The sequence below is a fragment of the Talpa europaea genome (genome assembly GCF_964194135.1).
Source record: "Talpa europaea genome assembly, chromosome: 13".
NCBI classification, from domain to species: domain Eukaryota; kingdom Metazoa; phylum Chordata; class Mammalia; order Eulipotyphla; family Talpidae; genus Talpa; species Talpa europaea.
Window position 1 is genome coordinate 71024270 of NC_140080.1, and position 21527 is coordinate 71045796.

The 21527-nt window shown below is 37.3% G+C and overlaps 1 protein-coding gene across 6 annotated transcripts in view; it reads left to right on the plus strand.

The window, feature by feature from the left end:
* ELP2 (elongator acetyltransferase complex subunit 2) overlaps positions 1 to 21527 on the plus strand; it is a gene marked incomplete at both ends in the record, with an annotated part of 48279 nt that overhangs the window by 11720 nt on the left and 15032 nt on the right. Inside the window, 14 exons of one of the 6 annotated variants that reach the window (XM_084252487.1) lie at positions 3167 to 3326; positions 3682 to 3759; positions 5087 to 5151; positions 5749 to 5815; positions 6270 to 6410; positions 11008 to 11103; positions 12360 to 12460; positions 12642 to 12773; positions 13734 to 13883; positions 15421 to 15609; positions 17674 to 17743; positions 18301 to 18396; positions 18546 to 18603; positions 20215 to 20287. In XM_084252487.1, the coding sequence (XP_084108613.1) occupies positions 3167 to 3326; positions 3682 to 3759; positions 5087 to 5151; positions 5749 to 5815; positions 6270 to 6410; positions 11008 to 11103; positions 12360 to 12460; positions 12642 to 12773; positions 13734 to 13883; positions 15421 to 15609; positions 17674 to 17743; positions 18301 to 18396; positions 18546 to 18603; positions 20215 to 20287 (1476 nt within the window). The remainder of the gene's footprint in view (positions 1 to 3166; positions 3327 to 3681; positions 3760 to 5086; positions 5152 to 5748; positions 5816 to 6269; positions 6411 to 11007; positions 11104 to 12359; positions 12461 to 12641; positions 12774 to 13733; positions 13884 to 15420; positions 15610 to 17673; positions 17744 to 18300; positions 18397 to 18545; positions 18604 to 20214; positions 20288 to 21527) is intronic. The other 5 variants (XM_084252490.1, XM_084252489.1, XM_084252488.1 and 2 more) reach the window with 5 other exon arrangements.

Genomic DNA, 21527 nt, shown 5'->3' on the forward strand with positions numbered 1-21527 from the left:
TAAGATGTCGTTAGGGTAGGACTTTTTAAAGTTTGCTTCAAGAATCATTCATTTCTCAAGAAGTTCCGCGAGAAAGCAACCTGTGATCAGTCAAGCTTGGAAAAATACTGCATGTCATATACCTGTCTTAGAATCCCACTGCATATGAGGTATGAAAGACTCTGAAAAGTTCTGTAATGGACAAACCTGCTTATCTCATTTATCTAGAATGCCCCAGATGTGTTTCCTATCTGAACTTCTAAAATCTTCCTTTGTAACTCTGAGGAACAAAGTTTTGGAAATGTGGGTAGTAATACTAGAGAAGTAGAATAAGAGAAGAGCAGGTGGGAATTTAAATGCTAATTTTAAGAGCATACTCTTCGTTAGCCAGCATTTGGAAGTCTTTGATGATTTCTGAGCTGAGGAGTATGAATGTCAGAGTAAGATGATTAATCTGACAGCAGTGTGTCAAATTGGAATAGGAAAAAATGTGAAGGAAGAAATATGGGATGTAGTCTTAAAATGACTTTCTCATTGACTAGATAATTGAAGGAGTAGGGAACTGGTTGGTAGGGGAATGACAGGTAAATAATGGCGAGATAGCCCTGGAAGAAAGGAAAATAGGCAAGTAGGGAAGAAGACATGGGATTCATTTGTAATTATGTCATTTGAATTGCTGACATCCAGACATGCCCTTAGAGAGAGAGAGGGCAGTTATGGAAATAGGCATTTTGGAGCCACTTTGAGGTGCAAGACTTTTCCTTAGGGCTGCCCTAAGCTGCTTATGTTAGTAGAGAGGACTGCAGGCTAAACAAGTGTCTGATGACAGACAGCAAACTTAGGAGAAGGCACCAGAGTGAAGAATGTGATGCCAAACAATGAGAGGGAGAAAAGTAGGATGAAATGCGTAAGAGATATGAAGAGAATAAGGATTTAGGGGAAGGGGCCTTTTTTCATAATCTTAGAGGCTTTAAAGGTTCCTTCCCATACACATTTCTTTTTTTTTTTTTTTTAAGGATTTATCTATTTATGCATACAAGAACTGGGGGTACAGGCCAGAGGTGTGGGGGGTGAGAAGATTCACTAGAGACAGAGTAGGGAACAGAACAGGCAGATTGACTGAAGTACACTGCTGAGGGGAGCAGCGGGCGAGTCAGGAGAGATCTGCTGCGCCATGTGGCTAGCTCCCTGGCCAGGGATTGAACTCGCGCTGCAGAGGCTGTGGACAGCTTCACAGCACTGCGCTCAACCCACTGTACCACTGGGGAGGCCCCCCATACACATTTCTGTGAACATAGGAGCTCAACACATCTTGGATTCTGATAAAAGGTATAATAAGAGGTTTGAGTCTGTGAACAGGGAGCAGTTTTTAAAAAACTGATGACCTTGAGAGATTTGTTTGAGATTTTAAAATTCTATGGTGGTTGAAATAAAACTTTTCCTAAAAGATGTGAAATGAGTAAGTTCCAATAGATTTAATTTTGGGGGAAGGGGTTGGTGATGAAACTCTGTAAAAAATTTTACAGAATAGTATAAAGAAGAAAAGCTACAGAAAATCTCAGCAGAGTTAACATTCTAATGAACATTGTTTCAGGTCTCTAGTCATGTATATATAATTATACATAAGATATGTTTACTGGTGGTGGACGTGGTGAGAAGTATGCAGTTGCTGAGGTGAGAAAATGTACTCCTGGAGCTTTTACAGTGTTGTCAACTAAAGTTCCCTCAATAAAAAGGAAAAAACAATTTTTTTTTTTTTTTTTTGGAAAAAAAACGATTTCACTCTACTTTTAAAAGTGTTTTTTTAAGAAAGCCAAAGGTTAATGATTAAAGGAAGTTAGTATAGAGACCCATATACATAACTAATGATTACCTTGGGAGTGGCAGGGTTCTGTTTAAGTAAATCAGGAAACAACTGAGGAGTCACTTAAAGGGCATCTCTAGTTCATCAGTTAACAATTTATAGACGATACCTTTCCAAGGAAATGATGGAATCTCACACATTTGGAACCCTGAAAAATAGACTCAAATTAGCAAAAATGCCACCCAGATTAATCTTGCATGACTAGCATATAGACTCAATAAATAAATGGGATTTCTCAATTCTGTTTGTCATTTTCCCTTTTGGTACCTATATTTGACTCAGGCAGGTATTATAATGTCTGCTAAAATTACTTCAGAAAATTTGATAGCAATATTTACTCAACCCCAACGTATAATCTCACACATTACCACCACCCCCTCCCCAATTTTTTTAACTTCACAGCAAAACACCCTATCAGACACTACATTTATTGTAACGATATGAAGGTTAACTTCACTAAAATTGGGACAAACTGACATTTTGTGCTTCTCATGTGAGGCACTTAGGTAGTAATAATGTCCAAGTATAAACTTTCATCTATTCACAAAGAAATGTCAGACTAATCCAAAAGGGAGAGCATTCTATAAAACTGGTCTACAATCTTCAAAAATGTCAATGTCATAGAAGTCTTTTCATGGTAGTGAGCATATGTTTATTACCCTTTTTATTGATGACAATAGAGGTCTGTAGTAATTTACTTAGTTCTCTAATAATAACTTTTGGCCTATTACAAGTTTTTGCTATTAAAAAGAGAGTGGTGACTTTTTTTTTTTTTTAAGATTTATTTTTATGCATACAAAAGCTGAGATGCAGACCAGAGGTTTGGGGGGTGGGTGGGTGAGAGGATTCACTAGAAACAGAGCAGGGAACAGAACAGGCAGATTGACTGAAACACACTGCTGAGGGGAGCAGTGGGCAAATCAGGAGAGGTCTGCTGCACCATGTGGGTTGCTCCCTGGCTGGGGATCAAACTCATGCTGCAGTGGCTGTGGTCAGCTTCACAGGTTGCGTCTTAACCCCTTGTGCCACCAGGGAGGCCTGAGAGTGGTGACTTTTTGCATTAGTCTGTTAGTATGTGTTAGGTTAGTGCTGTTAATCTCCTCAAAATAGATCCTTTGATGTGAGATTGTGCTATCAGAGGGTAAGTACATTTTATGTGTTGTAATGTGGTTTGACAAACTTCTCAAAAGTTTTACGTTCTCCTCAATTGAGAGGACCTGTTTCTGGATCAGGCATTGTGTATAGTACCTTAAGTTCTAGAATTTTAGTTAAGTAGGGTTAGAGTGATAATTCCTTTTTATATTTTTGTCCTTTCTGATTTAGCTTATAAAAGCTGTCTGTCTTCATGGCCATGAAGGACCTGTTAATGCAGTTCATGCTGTTTACCAGAGGAGGGCATCAAATGATACTGCATTACACACACTGATAGTTTCTGCAGCTTCGGATTCTACTGTTAGAGTCTGGTCTAAAGAGGGATCTGAAGGTAGGTTGAGAAATGTTATAATCCAAACAAACGGAATAGTAACTGTCAAATTAACAACTTGAAGAGTATACATAAATTTTTCAGTATTTCAAACAATTTTTAAAAAACTTTAATTATAAATGTTTCTTTTGCACTTTTTCAAAATTTCTCTATCATACTGTTAATGTAAATTCTTTCTAGACCTATCATATAAGTCCTTTTATTGTGTGTAACTATTAAAAATCGGTCTTTCAATTCATACGGTGGGCTCAGGACTGACTTCTCTGCTGACATGCAAGCCTGTGATGATAATACCTAGCCTTTCTAGGTGGAAAAACGCAGCTAGTTATTCAAAGTGTTTTTTACTATTTCTCAGTGACATGCCTGCAGACCTTGAACTTTGGAGATGGAGTTACTCTGACTCTTTGCTTATCTTTTTTGTCTGATACTAATGGTGAGTATCCTGCTAAATATGTATTAAAAGAATATAATCAGAACCTCTGAGAAATATTTTGGATCTTAATTTGTATCTGAATATTTTTGTGAAACAAGTTAAAATGTGGATAACTATTAAATTTAAGTGAATTAGTATGCGGTTGGGATTGATACTGCTGTTTATCAAATGCACTGTCAAGTTATCCAGCTCTGTAGAAGATGAAGATGTGGGATAAGTTGCAGGAGTACTGAAGAGAGACTGTGTGAGCATTTATCTCAAGATGACAGCCCCTTCACATCCTGCATAATGACAGTTTGCTCAAGACCACTTAAAATTCCTAGCTGAAAAAAGTTTCCCTTTTGGTGTGCAACTTTTTTATATCTATTTTTGATTATCCTCTGCAAAGATGATGGCCAGTGTGGTCCTCACCTGGTGGCGCAGTGGTTGAGTGCTGCCCGCAGCCTCTGCAGCGCCGGTTTGTTCCCTGGCCGCCAGCAAGGGTCCCACAAAAAAAAAAAAAAAAAGATGGACAGTGTGAATCAGTTAGTCTTTTATTTCCTTAATTATCTGGAGGAGACCTAGTAGAGAGAAGCAGGGCTTGGAAGCTACCAGCCTCTGTTGTCCTCAGCAATGGGAACTGTGACTCCATGGTTTCGTGTGATGCTTCTACTTTGTGTGAGGACTCCCTAGGAGGGGGAACTGCACGCATTCTGGTTTTATAATGTAGAAACTTTATTTTCTTCCTATCCACACTGGGGCTAAGTGACTGGACTTTTTTGAAAATTTTTTTAGTTGATTTAAAGTACACTAATTTTACAGTTGTACCTTTCATAGCTTTTTGATTACATGCTCTTTTATTTTGGTCTCTTAATGCTTTATCAACTTTGTTTTACTATTGAATTCTCAAACAAAATGTAAGTTCCTCAGAGTAACAAACATAGCCTTAAAGTTTTGTACAATAGCCATGAAGCTGGGCATATAATAGCTCTTCCATTTTGTTATCCAGTTGGGCTTACAACCTTTCTAGTTAGTGTTCTGACTGAATGCTGGACAATGCTTCCTCTTGAGTTTCTCTTTTTCTGTCCCTCTATCTTCAGTGACACAGAACGGAGGCGTGGACTCTCAGTTCAGTAATACTAGCTAATTCTTTGCCAAGTAACCATTTAATAGAACATTTTAAGCATTTTCATTGTATCCCTATAAGACATTTATTGAGTACTTTGAATTGTTTGTTTGGTGGTATGGGAACTAGGAGTCAGGTTTCTTTACCTAGAACTTAGAATCCAGCATAGGTGGTAATTACATGATGCAGTACTTACAATGAAGCCTCTTTTTTCTGCCCCAGTACCAATATTAGCATGTGGTGATGATGACTGCAAAATACACTTATTTGTTCAACAGAATGATCAGGTAATTAATGATGTTTATTATGAGACTAGAATTATGTTCTGTTTAACTACATATCTAATACAGATAGTTTTCACATTGTAGAATTTTGGGGATGTTCTAAATCTAAATTGAAATAATCCAATAGGAGAATCTTGTGATAGTCTTCTCCTAGATGATTTTCCATTCTCTGTTTGTACACCAAATAACTGCTGCCTTAGCGAGCAGGTCCAGAGTTGTCAGGTGTTGAAAGGAGAGAAGGAAAATGCTTTCTTAAAATTTCAAATGAAATATAGCATTGTGTTTTTTTCCTTAAAATTTCAAATGAAGTATAGCATACCTATCTTAAATAATCACCTGCAAGTGTTTATTTGTCTAAATGAAAAACATTTAGAGTATTTGAGTTCTGTTAGGTATTATATTACCTACTCTGCAGTAGAGGATTGAGATTTTTTAGTCCCAAATGAGAGCTCTGTTTTATGTCTAATCAGGTAGTATCCCTATTAAAAAAAAAACAAAACAGATAGATAGATAGAAGGACTGACTGAGACCAAATGAAATTACTGATGTACATGGGTATATTAATTTCTCACATAAACCTGATGATTTTTATTGTCTTAGTTTCAGAAAGTTCTTTCTCTCTGTGGACATGAAGATTGGATAAGAGGTGTAGAATGGGCAACCTTTGGTTAGTATGAAGTTTTAATGAAGTTTATGTCATGGGGATAAGTACGTATAACTCACAAGAAAGCAAACTCATTTTTAAATTTCTTTCTTTCTTTTTTTCTCTTGCTCTCCAGCTAGAAAAGCGATATCCTTATCCCTTTATTTACTACTAATTGTGTAGTAGAGGATGAAACAGGTTGATGTTTAAAACAGTACACAAGCTGATTATTCCACTGGCAAACATTCTTGAGAAGTTCTTTATAGAACATAGTAATCTGTATATAAGACTGCTACCACATGTTGTAGTCAATTATTAGCATTGTTATTAAACATGAATATAGGTCAAATGAATGGGGGGTAAGGAAGCAAAGTCTTAATTTTTCAGGAATTTTAGAAACATGCATATTATATAGGAAAAGGTCATATCCAGATTTGAGTGTAATTTTTAAAAATAATGAAATTTGTTTTTTAATTAGGTAAAGATCTTTTCCTAGCAAGCTGTTCACAAGATTGCCTGATACGAATATGGAAGCTGTATATAAAATCGACATCTCTAGAAACTCAAGATGATGATAATATAAGACTAAAGGAAAATACTTTTATTATAGAAAATGAAAGTGAGTAATTAGTGAAAATATTTAGTGTAACAATACTTAGGTCTCCTAACTTGTTTATTTACTTAATTCTATAGCTATATATAGGTTAGTTTTTCAAAGTATAAGATTCCTACCTGAAACTAATACTGTGTTTTTCCTTTTTTTTAAAAATTCTTAGGTGAGGATGAGATGGATTTTTAATTGCTCAATGAGATTACTCAAATTAGTTTATAAGTATTAAATTTAGCATAGGAACATCTAAAAAATATGAATGAGCAAATTTAAAAAAAAAGGATCCAAAGGACTAATTATTCATTCCTTTGTTGGAGAACATTCATAGGAGACAAACAAAATCCCTACACATTCTGATTTTCTCACTGTCATCGCAGAACAGTAACCCTCCCTGGTAGATATTCTATCTTAATGTTGTATTTGAAGGAAATTTAAAATTTATTTTTCATAACGTTGTTAATTTTTGGATAGTATTTGATATTTCCCCTCAGGTGTACTCCCCATAGTTTCCCCCCAACCATAGCACCTGTGGTGTCCCGCCCCCCCCCCCCCACACACACACAAACACACTGTTTGGGTCAAATCTACACAGCTTGTAAGTTTGTTTGTTTTCTTTTGTTTTGTTTTGTTTTGAAAGATTTATTTATTTATACAAGCTACAAGCACTGGGTACAGTCAGAAGTGCAGGAGGGTGAGCGAATTCACCAGAGCCAGTGTGGGGAGCAGAGCAGGCAGACTGACGAAATACACTGCTGAGGGGAGCAGTGGTTGTGGCAGGAGAGGTCTGCGCACCACCCTTGCTGGTGGCCGGGGATCGAACCAGTGCTGCAGAGGCTGCAGGCAGCTTCGCAGCCTAGCACTCAACCGCTGTGCCACCAGGGGAGGCCCAGCTTGTAAGTTTTGTGGTTTTTTTTTTTTTAATCTTATTTTATATATTTTTACATTTTTCATTTTTGCACAATGTATGCATTTTCATCTTGGTTATAGTCCCCATACAATTCCCACCCCCCTTATTTTGACCCCAATTCCTCCCCCCCCCCACGTGTCTCTGGTTTATAGTTGCTTGTTGCTTTTGATTTTTACTTTATTGTAATTAGCCTTTTTCTGGTCCCTTATTTTGGTTTTCTAAATTCCTGCTACGAGCAAGACCATCCGGTATTTTTCTTTCTCTTTCTGGCTTATTTTGCTGAGCATGATCCCTTCCAGCGCCATCCATGTTGCTGCATGAGTTTATACTTTTTGATTGCTGAGTAATATTCCATTGTGTATATGTACCACATCTTCTTGATCCAGTCATCTGTTTTTGGGTATTTGGGTGGTTTCTATAGCTTAGCTATTGTAAATAGTGCTGCTATAAACATAGGAATGCAGGTGCCCTTTTGAATTAATGTTTCTATGTTCTTTGGGTGAATACCTAGGAGTGGAATTGCTGGATCATATGAAAGCTTATCTTTTGCAGGTTGAGGAATCTCCACACAGCTTTCCATAGTGGTTGGACCAGTTTACACTCCCACCAGCAGTGTAGGGGAGTTTCTTTTTCACTACATCACCGCCAACATTTGTTGTTGCTTGATTTTTTGATATGTGCCATTCTTACTGGTGTAAGGTGGTATCTCATTGTGGTTTTAATTTGCATTTCCCTGATTATCAGGGATGTTGAACATTTTTTCATATGCCTGTTGGCCATTTGCATTTCCTCTTTGGACAAATGTCTTTTAAGTTCTTCTGCCCATTTCTTGACTGGATTGTTTATTTTGTTTTTGTTGAGTCCTATGAGTTCTTTCTATATCTTTGTGACCAGTCCCTTATCAGTTGACTGGGGTGCAAAAATTTTTTTCCCAGTCAGTGGGGTGTGTCTCTGTTTTGGTTAATGTCTCTTGCTGTGCAGAAGCTTTTTAGTTTGATGTAATCCGGGTATTTATCTTTTCCTTGACTTTCTTTGCTTTGGGTGATGAGTCTATAAAGATGTTATTGCGATGTATGTCTTGTAGTGTTTTACCTATATTTTCTTCTGTATATTTTAAGGTTTCATGTCTTATGTCCAGTTCTTTTATCCATTTTGAGTTGATTTTTGTGCACAATGAAAGGTAGTGGTCTAGTTTCATTTCTTTGCATGTGGTAGTCCAGTTTTCCCAGCACCATTTATTGAACAAACTGTCCGTGTTCCATTGCATATTCTTTGCTCCTCTGTCAAAGATCAATTGTCCACATAAGTGTGGTTTTATTTCTGGGCTCTCTATTTGGTTCCATTGGTCTGTGTGTCTGTTTTTGTTCCAGTACCAAACTGTTTTAATTATTTTGGCTTTGTAGTATAATTTGGAGTTTGGAAGTGTGATACCTCCTTTCTCCTTTGTTTTCATCAGTAGGGCTTTGGCTATTCGTGGTTTTTTGTGGTTCCATATGAATTTCATCAGTGTCTGTTCTATTTCTTTGAAGAATGTCATTGAGATTTTTACTGGAATAGCGTTGAATCTGTACATTGCTTTCGGTAGGATGGACATTTTAATAATGTTAATTCTTCCAATCCATGAGCAGGGGATGTCTTTCCATTTCTTTATGTCGTCATCTATTTCTTTTAACAGTTTTTTATAATTTTCTTTGCATAGTCCTTTACCTCTTCTGTTAGGTTTATTCCCAAGTATTTGATTTTTTTTGTTTCAATTTAAAAGGGATAGTTTTCTGGATTTCTTCTTCATATTGATTGATTGTGTGTAAGAAGCCTACTAATTTTTATGTGTTGATTTTGTATCCTGCTACTTTACTGAACTGGTTGATTATTTTGAGTAGTTTTTCGGGTTCTCTGTATATTATCATATCGTCTGCAAATAGTGATAGTTTTACTTCTTATTTCCCTATCGATTCCTTGTATGTCTTTCTCTTGTCTTATTGCCTTGGCTAGGACCTCCAGTATTATATTGAAGAGCAGTGGTGAGAGAGGACATCTATTCTCTTTTCGCCATTGAGAATAATATTGGAGGTGGGCTTGTCGCATATGGCTTTTATCATGTTAAGGTATATTCCTTCTCTCCCTAGAATTTCAAGGGCCGGCTTCATAAATGGATGTTGGACTTTGTCGAATGCTTTCTCAGCATCTGTTGATATGATCATATGGTTTTTATTTTTCTTTTTGTTGATGTGTTAGATTACACTGATTTTCATATGTTGAACCATCCTTGTGCCCCTGGGATGAATCCCACTTGATCGTGGTGTCTTATCCCTTTGGTGCATTGTTGGATTCTGTTGGCAAGGATTTTGTTGAGGATTTTTGCATCAGTGTTCATTAGGGAGATTGGCCTTTAATTTTCTTTTTTTGTGCTGTCTTTGTTTGGTTTTGGTATTAGTAACCTTTAGTTTCTCTATATTCTACATATAAGTGAAACTATCCAATATTTCTGTTTTTCCTTCTGACTTATTTCGCTTAGCATAATCCTGTAGAAAATACTTTTGATATGTATTTAAATTATAAAGTTCCGTGGCACAGGCGGTTGAGTGCCGTGCCATGAAGCTGTCTGCAGCCTCAGCAGCACCGGTTTGTTCCTGGCTGGCCGGCCGGCTGGCAAGGGTCCCACATGGCACCGCAGACCTCTCCTCTCGTGCCTGCTGCTCCCCTCAAGCAGTGTATTTCATCAGTCTGCCTGTTCTGTTCTCCACTCTGTCTCTGGTAAATCCTCTCACCTTCCCGTGCATCTGGCCTGCACCTTGGTTCTTGTATAAATAAAAAAATAAAATAAAATTAATTACAAAGTTCCTCTGTGACAAGTATTCTTCACCTAGAAATATACTTGTCAATGCTTTTCTTGGTTACAAAGTCTATCAGTTTAGATTATGGTAACATAGATTCATGGGGAACCAAGAAATACAATAGCATATTCTATGTAGTTATTTCTAAATGTGACATAGTGATGTTTTCATTAATTATTTTGTTTGAAAGTTCACAATACTGATTTGACTTCCTATATTTCTACATTTATTTTAAGGGTTTTTTAAAAATGATATTTAGGCTGTTACACTCTGGTAATGAGAAAGAATATCAAGAAGGCAGGCAGACATGTCTTTGTCTACTTTTTTTTTTTTTTAAAGATTTATTTATTTATTTATATAAGCACTGGGTACAGTCAGAAGTGCGGGAGGGTGAGAGAATTCATCGCGCCAGAGCAGGGAACAGAACAGGCAGAAGGACCGAAGTACACTGCTGAGGGGAGCAGCGGGTGGCAGGAGAGGTCTGCGCGCCATGTGGGACCCTCCTCCGGTGGCCGGGGAGCAGCTGGGGATCGAACCGGCGCTGCAGAGGCTGCGGGCAGCTTTGCAACCCTTTGCTCAACTGCTGTGCCACTGGGGAGGCCCTCTTTGTCTACTTTTTAATTGCAGTATAAAAGTGGATGTTTTAAAAATTTAAAAAGATTACAGATCTTTAGCGTTTTTTTTCTCCTGTAATTTTTGAATAGTAGGCAAGGTAAATGAAACTTAGAATCCATGTTTTTTAATTGAATCTAGATCATGTTCAAATTTTGGGGGAGGGGGACATAATTGCAAACTGAATTAATTATTAAAATGTTCTTTTTTACAAGACTTTTGAGGAAATATTTCTCTAATACTTTTGTTCTAGGTATTAAAATAGTATTTGCAGTTACTCTGGAGACTGTGCTGGCTGGTCATGAAAACTGGGTAAATGCAGTTCATTGGCAACCCTCATTTTACAAAGGTAGGAAGAAAAACACATAATCCTTATTTTATGTAAAAAATCTCACATACAGAATTTTAAGCTGACCAGATGAAATGGAGGAATTGAGTGTGATTGGAAATCTCTGACATTTTCAAGTCGGCAGAGTATTTCGCTGGATGCTCAAGCCATTGAAAAGTGTACTCCAGAGTGGAGTACACTTAGTTTCTCTTTTGCCTTAATGTTCATTTATGGCATGGCAGTTCTTTGCTTACTTAGGCTGGTGCTGGGAGAATAGAGAAAACAAGATGCAGTCTCACATCCTTCTCCCAACCCCTTCCCCAAGGCAAGAATGGGGAATAGCAATAATTCATACTCAGGTAACCATCATTCCACTTTTATTAGGTAGTTGACCCATGAACAATGCGGGGGTGAGGTGCGCTAGCCCCTAGGCAGTCAAAAATCTGCATGTAACTTTTGACTTCCACACAATTTAACTACCAATATCTTGCTGTTGACTGGAAGCTTCACTAATTAAATAATTACTAAAATAGTCTACTGAACCTTATTTTGTGTGTTATATATATTATATATTGTATCTTACAACAAAGTAAGCTAGAGAAAGGAAAATGTTAAAATCATAAGGGAGAGAAAATATAATTACGGTACGAAACTATACTTGTTAACTATAAGTCTACATTGCTTTTTTATAAGAAATTATGTATATATGTAGACCTGGGGTGTTTAATCCTGTGTTGTTCCAGCATCAACTGTATTATGCCATATTTACTGTAGGTTTGGAGAAAATAAATTAGATATTGATATTGAGGGTCCCTGTATGTTCTTCCGAATCTCTTTCTCCTCCATCCTTCCTTGGAGATAACTACAGTACTGAATTCACTGCATATCATTCCCATACATGTTTTTATACTTTTGTAGCCATAAACACATGAACACAGTTTTATAGCCATAAATAATGTTGTTTTATAGCTATTAAAGCTTGCTGTCAATGTGTCTTCTTAAAACTTGCCTTTTTGTAGCTTATCTTTTTTAGGTGTGACCATGTTGATTTATGTAGCTCTGGTTTACTTGTATTGCAGTATAATATTCTATTGTCTTGTATGCAACTTAGTTATCTGTTCTAATGGTAGACATTTGTGTTTCCAAAATTTTGCTATTATAAACAGTGCTGCAGTGAATGTTCTTACAGTGCTTCTGTTTGTTTGTTTGTTGTTGTTTTTAATTAATTACAAACATGATGCTGTTGCTCACCTAAGGCATCAGTTTTTATTCTTTAGATGGTGTTCGACAGCAGCCAATGAGATTGTTGTCTGCTTCAATGGATAAAACCATGATTCTCTGGGCTCCAGATGAAGAGTCAGGAGTTTGGCTAGAACAGGTAAAAATGAGGATATTTAAGGAACAAAAAATTGGGTTGTATAATCTGAACAATTAAATTCCAAGTCTGTATTCCTAGAACTGCAATTTTTTATTTGTTGAAGAAGTGAAAACTTGGTCTCTGAAATCAGTGGTTTCTGTTTTCAGAAATGTGGACTAATAAGAATTATTCTTTTGTATAGGTTCGAGTAGGTGAAGTGGGTGGAAATACTCTGGGATTTTATGATTGCCAGTTCAATGAAGATGGCTCCATGATCATTGCTCATGCTTTCCATGGAGCATTGCACCTTTGGAAACAGAATGCAGTTAATTCAGTAAGAAAATCAATTTCAAATAAAAAGTTTCTAATCAGATGGATTGAATCCTAAGTGAAAGCTAGGTAAATAGTGTAGTTCTGCTTACAACACTCTGCAGAACCACAGTAGAGGCATTTAAGTTCACATGACAACACTTCTTGCAGACATTATACTGCAGTTAAATACTGGGTGAAAGGTAACAGAAAGTACAGAGTTCTGGTACATCCTGCCTCCCCTCCAGACTCCCCCCCCAACATACATACAGCCTCCTCCACTGTGAACATCCTGTACCACAATGATACATTTGTTACAGTCAAGGCTGATTTTTACATCAAATACTGCCCTTTAGGACTGCTACAGTGGAAAACTAGGAGTAGTCCAAAAGTCCTACCCTTTGATCAAACTTTTCAGAAACTCCCGTTAGTGCTAACTTTAGAATCAGTTTTTATATCACAGAGGGCCTTAATTGTATTTATTTGCCACAGCCTTTTATTTTGACCAGAAAATAATGCAGCTTAACTTCAAGACTGACCATATTTGTTAGACTTAGCTTTGAGGGACCGTTGAGTTATAAAAGCATGGTCTCTAGTCTTTTTTTCTTTTTTTTTTCCCATGGAAGTACTGAAGTGTAGGCCAGAGATGCAAGGGGATGAGAGAATTCACCAGAGACAGAGTGGGGAGCAGAACAGGTGGATTTACTGAAAGACACTGCTAAGGGGAGTGGGGCGAGACAGGAGAGATGTTCTGCACTATATGTGGGTTAGCTTCCTGGCTAGGGATGGAGCTTAGGCTATAGAGGTGATAAGCGCTGAGACTTAACCCCTAGGCCACCAGGGAGGCCCCCTTGGGCTTTAGTCTTCTGCATTAATAGGTCTTAGTTCTGTGAGGACATTATCAGACTTTATATTAATTGTTTTAATTGGTAGTCCTAATTGGTAGTCTGATTATTTTGATGTGTAATGAGCACTTTCATTGTAGAGAGAGTGGACTCCAGAGATTGTCATTTCAGGACACTTTGATGGTGTCCAAGACCTAATATGGGATCCGGAAGGAGAATTTATCATCACTGTTGGTACTGACCAGACAACTCGACTTTTTGCTCCATGGAAGAGAAAAGGCCAATCACAGGTAAGATGTTTTCCTACTTGACTAATCTACTTCAGAAAACATCCATGAGGACATTGTTAGCTATTAGGGAAATGCAAATTAAAACCAGGAGGAAATACCACTACATACCCTCTAGAATAACTGAGGTAAAAAATAGTGACAATAACAAGGATGCAGAATAAACAAAACTTTCATACATCACAAGTGGGAGTGCAAAATGTTACAACTGCTCCAGAAACAGTTTGGCATTTTCTTGATAACTTAAAGTTGTACTCTTTATAATTCAAGTGTTGTTATCAAAATGTATTTACTTCATTTTACTTAAAAGTTCTGTATTACCAAGTCTGTCGAATAAAAGCTAATTTGTGTGGTCATACAATGTTAGATAATAGTGGTTAAGGTCAGTTCTTGTTCAGGAAACTCTTCAATCTTGGCCCTGAGCTCAAAAAATCACAGCAAAGCTTTGTCACTGGTAAGCCATTGAACTGCTATATGCATTATAATAAGCTTCAATTTCTAATAAAAATTTATGGAACCAACTCTGGGTTAGTTCATGGGAGCTAATGGAGTGTGCTATTAACATTATTACTTTAGTGGCAGGTGATAAAATCAAATTAATATTGTTGAGGACATTGGGAACACCATCTGTAGTTAGCTAGAAAACAAGGCAGGTGATATGGAGTGGTTTTCTGTAATTTGTTATTATATGGCTGAGTAGTTCTTGACCCATTAGAAAAATTGATAAATTGGAAAATGTGCATTTGCTACTCTTTGAAAGACTGTTAGAAAAATGAAAAGAGATGCCACAAACTGAGAGAATGGTATTTACCAAGCACATATCTGATATAGGACTTGTATCCAGAATATATAAAGAATTTTTCAAAGCTGACTAGTAAGAAAACAAGCAATTCTATTTTAAAAAATGGACAAAGGACTTGAATAGATGTGTTTCAAAAAAGATGTATCGATGGAAAATAAGAACAGGAAAAGATTATCCACATCATTAATCATAAATGTTAATGAAAGGTATGATGAGATACCATTGTACACCTATCAGAATGATCAAAGTTAAAAAGACTGACAACCAAGAGTTGGTGAGAATATGGGCATTTGGAACTCTCTCATACACTGCTGATGAGATTGTAAAATGTGCATCCACTTTGGACAGTAGTTCAGCAGTTTCTTAAAAATGTGAGGTTAGATCTGCCAAATCATCCAGCCATTCTACTCATAGGTAGCATTTACTCAAGAAGTAGAAGCAGGTAGCCACACATAGACTTGTACCCAAATACTCATAACTGCTTTTCAAGAAAAGCCAAAAACTGGGAACAACCCAAATGTCTATCTACAGGTGAAATGGATCAGTAGGTTTTGGTATATCTGTACAAGAGAATACAACTCATAAAAAGAATTGACTATTAACAAATACAATATGGATTACTGCCCCATGGTCATATTTTTATGGTATAGAAATTTTGTGTCTAACATTTTGCTTGTTGAAAAGAAATTGGGTTTTGAAATGAGTATTTATTTTAGTTTATCCTATTTTAATACCCAGGTAACTTGGCATGAAATTGCAAGGCCTCAGATTCATGGATATGACCTGAAATGCTTGGCAATGATAAATCGGTTTCAGTTTGTATCTGGAGCAGATGAGAAAGTTCTTCGAGTATTTTCTGCGCCCCGGAATTTTGTGGAAAATTTTTGTGCCATTACGAGCCAGTCACTGAATCATGTACTGTGTAATGTGAGTATTCTTCTAAATGTTTTAATTAAAGCTTGTCACTTCATTTTAAATGTCTGTTAAGTCTATAAATGAAGCATCTGGATAGGAAGTCAAATCATTTATTACTGGTTTGACAAATTTGTATGTGGCATTCAGTAATTTATTTATTTATTTATTTATTTTGAAAATAAATTTTATTTTTATATTCCCCATACAATTGCAATCCCCGTATTCAGTAATTTAAACATTAAATTCAGAGATTTTGTAACAAATTAACCCAAACACCTTAAGGCAGAATTGGAATGTTGGATTAAGGTACAAGTACTATTTATTTTCGCCGTGCTAGGTATTGACAGTAAAACAATATATATAATGTTTATATTTTCAAAGAGATTACCACCTAGGTATAGATTAGGGATAAGGAGTAGTGAATTTATGTATCTGTAGTTGTTAGATGAGTGTGTTCAATTGCTAAGTCTGATGTCAATTTCATAGAGGGAAGAGAATTCCTATACTGCAGTAATGAGAAAATGCTTAATGGGACTTCATGTGCGTTTTGAAAGGGTAGATTTTTATTTATGTCTCTCTCCCTTTCCTACTGAAAAATTTGAGCTACTTTTAAAAATACATAGGTTATAGAAATTATTGAGTAGTTTGAAAGAAGGGCAAGAAGTAGGAATATAGCTGTGTTAAGCAGAAGTGCACATACTGAGAGTTGGATCATAAATTTGGTTCTGAGCTTGAGAAGGATAAGTACACTTTTGATTGGCAAAAGGAAGGAGACAAAGAGAGCAGCAGGGTGGCCAGTGGTATTAGAATGAAGCATATATAGAGGGAAATGAGGAGGGGGGGTGGGATGTCAAATGGTGGAGGACCTTGGGTTGTAGACCCAGTTTAGACTGTGGGGTGCTGTTGGAGGTTCTTAAACAATGAAAGCAATGGGAAGTAAATACTGTGTGGGAGCAGGATACACTTGAGCCTTGAGCCAGAGACTCTCCAAAATAGATTTACTTAAAAAAAAAAAATCACATGCCATAGGTTTAATTATGTGATGATTTAAGATTCTGCTCTGCTTGTTTCTAATCATAATGGATGGTGGGAACAAGATCAAAAGGTATGTCTCAGTTGTGGTTATTACATAGAGCACTGGGGGTGGAGGGACAGTTTCAAGGCCTCTCAGTTCTAGAGATTGCAATGTGGTTTTAGGGTTCCATGAGAAGCTTAGTTCTAGGTACACACTGAATTCTGTATCCTAAGATGAAATCTTGTAAACTGCAAAGCTTTGTGTTGTATTCTGCCTTTTGTACCCATACTGAGTTTTGGATAGGAATGTGAGAATGTTTCTTAGTGTTCTTATTCATGCTGTTTTATTTTTCTTGGTTTCTGAGATAAAAGATATAGTCTCTTATGTCCTGAATAGCTGTTTTGGTGATGGTTTAAATTTCCATTGCTCCTATTTGTATTGAGTTCAGGCTCTTGTATAAACATGTACATTGTAAGAAACACATTTGGCATATGGACATTTGCCAGTTTTGATAGTGTATAGTTTTGTATGGGACAATTTGACATAAATTGCAGAAGATACACAGTTTTTTTGGTACTTCAAATGGCACTCTGTTACAGAGTTTTAAAGTATAAATTATTTAAACCTGTTTAAGTCTAATGCTGTGACTATACCTTTAATAAGAAATAACTACTTGCAGGAGCATCATCAGGGATTTATGCCTTTGAGACACTCTTGGAAGCAGCATTCTGGGTCTTCCATTTACAGCCCACACTTTACTAAGTGCTAACTCAGTGCCTTCCTTTTCAGACCCTGAAACCCATTGAGCTGTTAGGGTTTGTCGAACTCATGGATGACTTGACTTTAAGTATTGGGTAAGATAGGGATTATTTGGAGATTGTCTGCTGAGGAGTAATTGATGAGTATTGCATCTGTTGGTTCAGGAAGTGCAAGTATGGGTAGATATCCACACAGGGTGACCTTAAACTGCTTCTCAGAATTTATGAGCATTTTTTTGTATTGTCTGAGGTAATGATAACTTTTAGCATTTAAAGTACATCTATCATACTTTTTTGTTCCAGCAAGATGGTGATCTTCCAGAAGGAGCTACTGTCCCTGCTTTGGGATTATCAAATAAAGCTGTCTTTCAGGGTAAGGCTTTAGCCTCCAAAATAGTTGTACCTGTAGTGGTACACAAAATCTAGTTACACATTTGTATAATGTATACCTAACCACCGCTCTTTTTTTTTTTTTTTAAAGATTCCATTGTATATCTTTGTTTTCTTCATCACCTATTTCATGATAAGTACTGTATATACACATAGACCCTGATATAGGTGCAGTATTCACAAAATAATCTCTTGGAGCACTACAACTGCAAAAATGAACATGGGTAGCCTGAATAGTCTAGTCTATTGTTCTCAAATTTTGGAAAATGTTGGGTCAAAGAAAAAAGGAGTCTGTGTGGAGTTGACTAGTGCTTCAAAAAGTACTAGTGCTTTAAAAAGTTTAGCAGAGTAGTGGAATATGTTTGACTTTGGTTTCTACATGGATGTGCTACTTACCCAGATGGTGCTAGTTTCCCTGCACTGAGAGTCTACTTTGAAGTGCCAGTACCTTCTAATGGATGGCCTTAATAGTGGGACTTGTATAGCAGACATATAAATAGTGACTGCAATCATAATGTTGGTGTATTTCTTTTAACCTAGGAGATATAGCTTCTCAGCCTTCTGAGGAAGAGCAGCTGTTAACTAACACTGGTTTAGAGTATCACCAGGTGACCTTTCAACCCTCTATACTTACTGGTAAGAAATGACAAAAAGATGCTTTAATAGAATCATTAGTACACATAGGATGACATCTGTCACCTCTGACCTAAATAAGTGCTATAGAATTCATTTTTTTCATTTGCATAGAAAAAAATACTAATTGCAGTGCTATAAATTTATTGTAGAACCTCCCACTGAGGATCATCTTCTGCAGAATACTTTGTGGCCTGAAGTTCAAAAACTGTAAGTCAAGTTGTACTTGACTCTTTGGTCTAATTCTGTTTTAATTTATGATCCCCCCACACACACACCCTCAACTTGATTTTCTTTATGTTTTACCTGGATTTCCTTCCTTATTCTAAAGATATTTTTTTTTGTGTGTAGAAGAACTGGCCAGAGGTGTGGGGAGGGGCGGGGGGACAGTGGTGGGGGACAGAACAGTAGAATTATTGAAATACACTGCTAAGGGGAGCAGCAGGCGAGACAGGAGAGGTCTGCTATGCCATATGTGGGTCACCTCCCTGGCCAGGGATCAGAAACTCAGGCCATAGTGTTGATAGTGCTTAGACTTAACCCCTAGGCCACCAGGGAGACCCTCAAAATCTTGTGACTGTTTATAAGGCGTCAGAATCAGACTTAACGCAGATTTTTATGTTGTATGTATTGTAAGATATTTTTACTGGTCTTTGAAAGTAGAGAGACATAACATATTTCATTTTCTTTTTTTTTTTTTAAATGTATTTATTAATGCATACAAGAACTTGGGTATAGGCCAGATGTGCAGGGGTGAGAGAATTCACCAGAGACAGAGGGGGAACAGAACAGGCAGACTGACAGAAATACACTGCTGAGGGGAGCAGTGGGTAAGAGAGGAGAGGTCTGCTGTGCCATGTGGGTAGCTCCCTGGCCGGCTGGGGATTGAACTCGTGCTGCAGAGCCTGCGGATATCTTCACAGTGCTGTGCTTTAACCCCTTGCACCACCAGGGAGGCCCCAACATATTTCATTTTCTTTCTTTTTTTTAAGATTTATTCATTTTTATTTTATTTTATTTTTTTAAGTTTTATTTATTTATACAAGAACCGGGGTACAGGTCACATTTGTGGGAGGGTGAGAGGATTCACCAGAGACAGAATGGGGAACAGAACAGGCAGACTGACAAAGTACACTGATGAGGGGAACAACGGGCGAGACGAGAGGTCTGCTGCGCCATGTGGGACCCTCGCCTGCCGGCCAGAATCAAATCACCACTGCAGAGGCTGCTGACAGCTTCAGACCACTGTGCTCAACCACCTGCGCCACCAGGGGAGGCCCAGATTGATTTATTTTTATACAAGAGCTGGAGTACAGGCCAGAGGCAAGGGAGGGTGACAGGATTCACCAGAGACAGAGGGGAGCAGAACAGGCAGACGACCGAAATACACTGCTGAGGGGAGCAGCGGATGCTACAGGAGAGGTCTGCCACGCCATGTGGGAATCTCCCTGGCTGGCCGGGAATCAAACCCACACTGCAGAGGTTGCGGACAGCCTCGCAGCGCTGCGCTCAACCCACTGCGCTACTGGGGAGGCCCATATTTCATTTTCTAAATAGACTTAAGATCTGTTATTCTAATGGTTTTTTTTCCTTCAGTTGTTTCCTATCAAAACCTCCCCATGGTTTATTGTTTAGTGTACTGACTGCCTAGGGGTTAAAACTTGTATATTAATCTTTGGATAAATTTATTATTCTAGATAACTGGCATTTTTTTTTATCCAGTGTTCCTTTAAAGAAGATTGATAATAAAATTTAAAATGTAGCACGAGAATGGGTCCATTTACTAATAAAGGAGTCATGCATTTTCTCTTTCAATTTTAGATATGGACATGGTTATGAAATATTTTGTGTTGCCTGTAACAATTCAAAGACTCTGCTTGCCTCAGCTTGTAAGGTAGGAGATTTTACTTTTTTATTTAATTTGGTCACAGGTTATTGATTATCAGGTTCCTTCAAGTTTACAGTGATTGAAGCAGAACACTACCTGAAAGGCCTTAGGTTTCTGCTTTTTCTGAACTGCTTTCTCATTCTCTTCTGTTCCTTCAAAATCTCACAGCTGCATTTTAAATCTATTTCAGGTGCACGTTTTGTTCTTAAATAATTGGTTTGAGCTGATTTGTGCCCTACTAAAAAAAAAATCTAGCCAGGTATCTTAAACTAATACCTAAAGATATGCTAAGTAAATTTTAAGTAATTGGGGACCTTTAGACATAGGGGAGTGAGGGTAAAATCCACAGCGCACTCCATCTCACCATTCCTTGAGGATACTTTCGGTATTGACTATATTGACCTAAGTCCCTTGGCCCATGCTAGAGTGAGGCAGGGCAGTAAGCAGCTGAGCTAGCCAGCATAGTGCATGGCACTGCAGAAGAGTGGACTTCAAACATTTGTTGGATAGAATAATCTTGAACTGGATTCTCAGTATCCATATTCTATGGTGAGAGAGAATATTTATGGAGGACTGTAAGTTCTGAAATTTTCACATTTTTCTGTATTTTCTAAATGTTATCTGCTTGTTTTGCATGATGATGAGCACTGTTCACTTGGATGGCCTCTCTGGGTTGTTTTTTTTTTTTTTTTGTCCCTGCTTTTGCTGTGGTTTCTTGCCATTGGCATGTATTAGAGTCATCTTAAGAACTGTTTATGTGCACTGCCTGCCCTCTTGCTTATTATGTCCTCTATGAACTGATATTGAGAATACTTCTTTCGGTTATAGGTGCTTATGGGAAGGATGGGACCTTAGTAATAGGAATAGAATTATATGAGCATTTAATTTATTTTTAGCTTAGGGCATGGTCAATTGTATCATTGATTATTTTTTCCTTTCAAGTTGTCTGGCTTGTGGCAAGTATATACTCCTTTAAACTAACATTTTTAACAAATTTAGTTAGGTATCTTTTTCAGGACATGTGTCCCTTTTATCTGAGTTGTCAGATTTATTGGCAAAAAATCATTCATAATATTCCTATATGATCGTTTTAATAATACCTGAAGAATCTTCTGTGATGTCACCTTTCTAGCAATTACTGCTATTGACAATAGCAGGCCAGGACATGATTTTCTTTTTCTTTCTTTTTTTTTTAAAAGGACAGGTTTCTCTACCAAGTTCTTTTTTTTTTTAATTAATTTTTTAT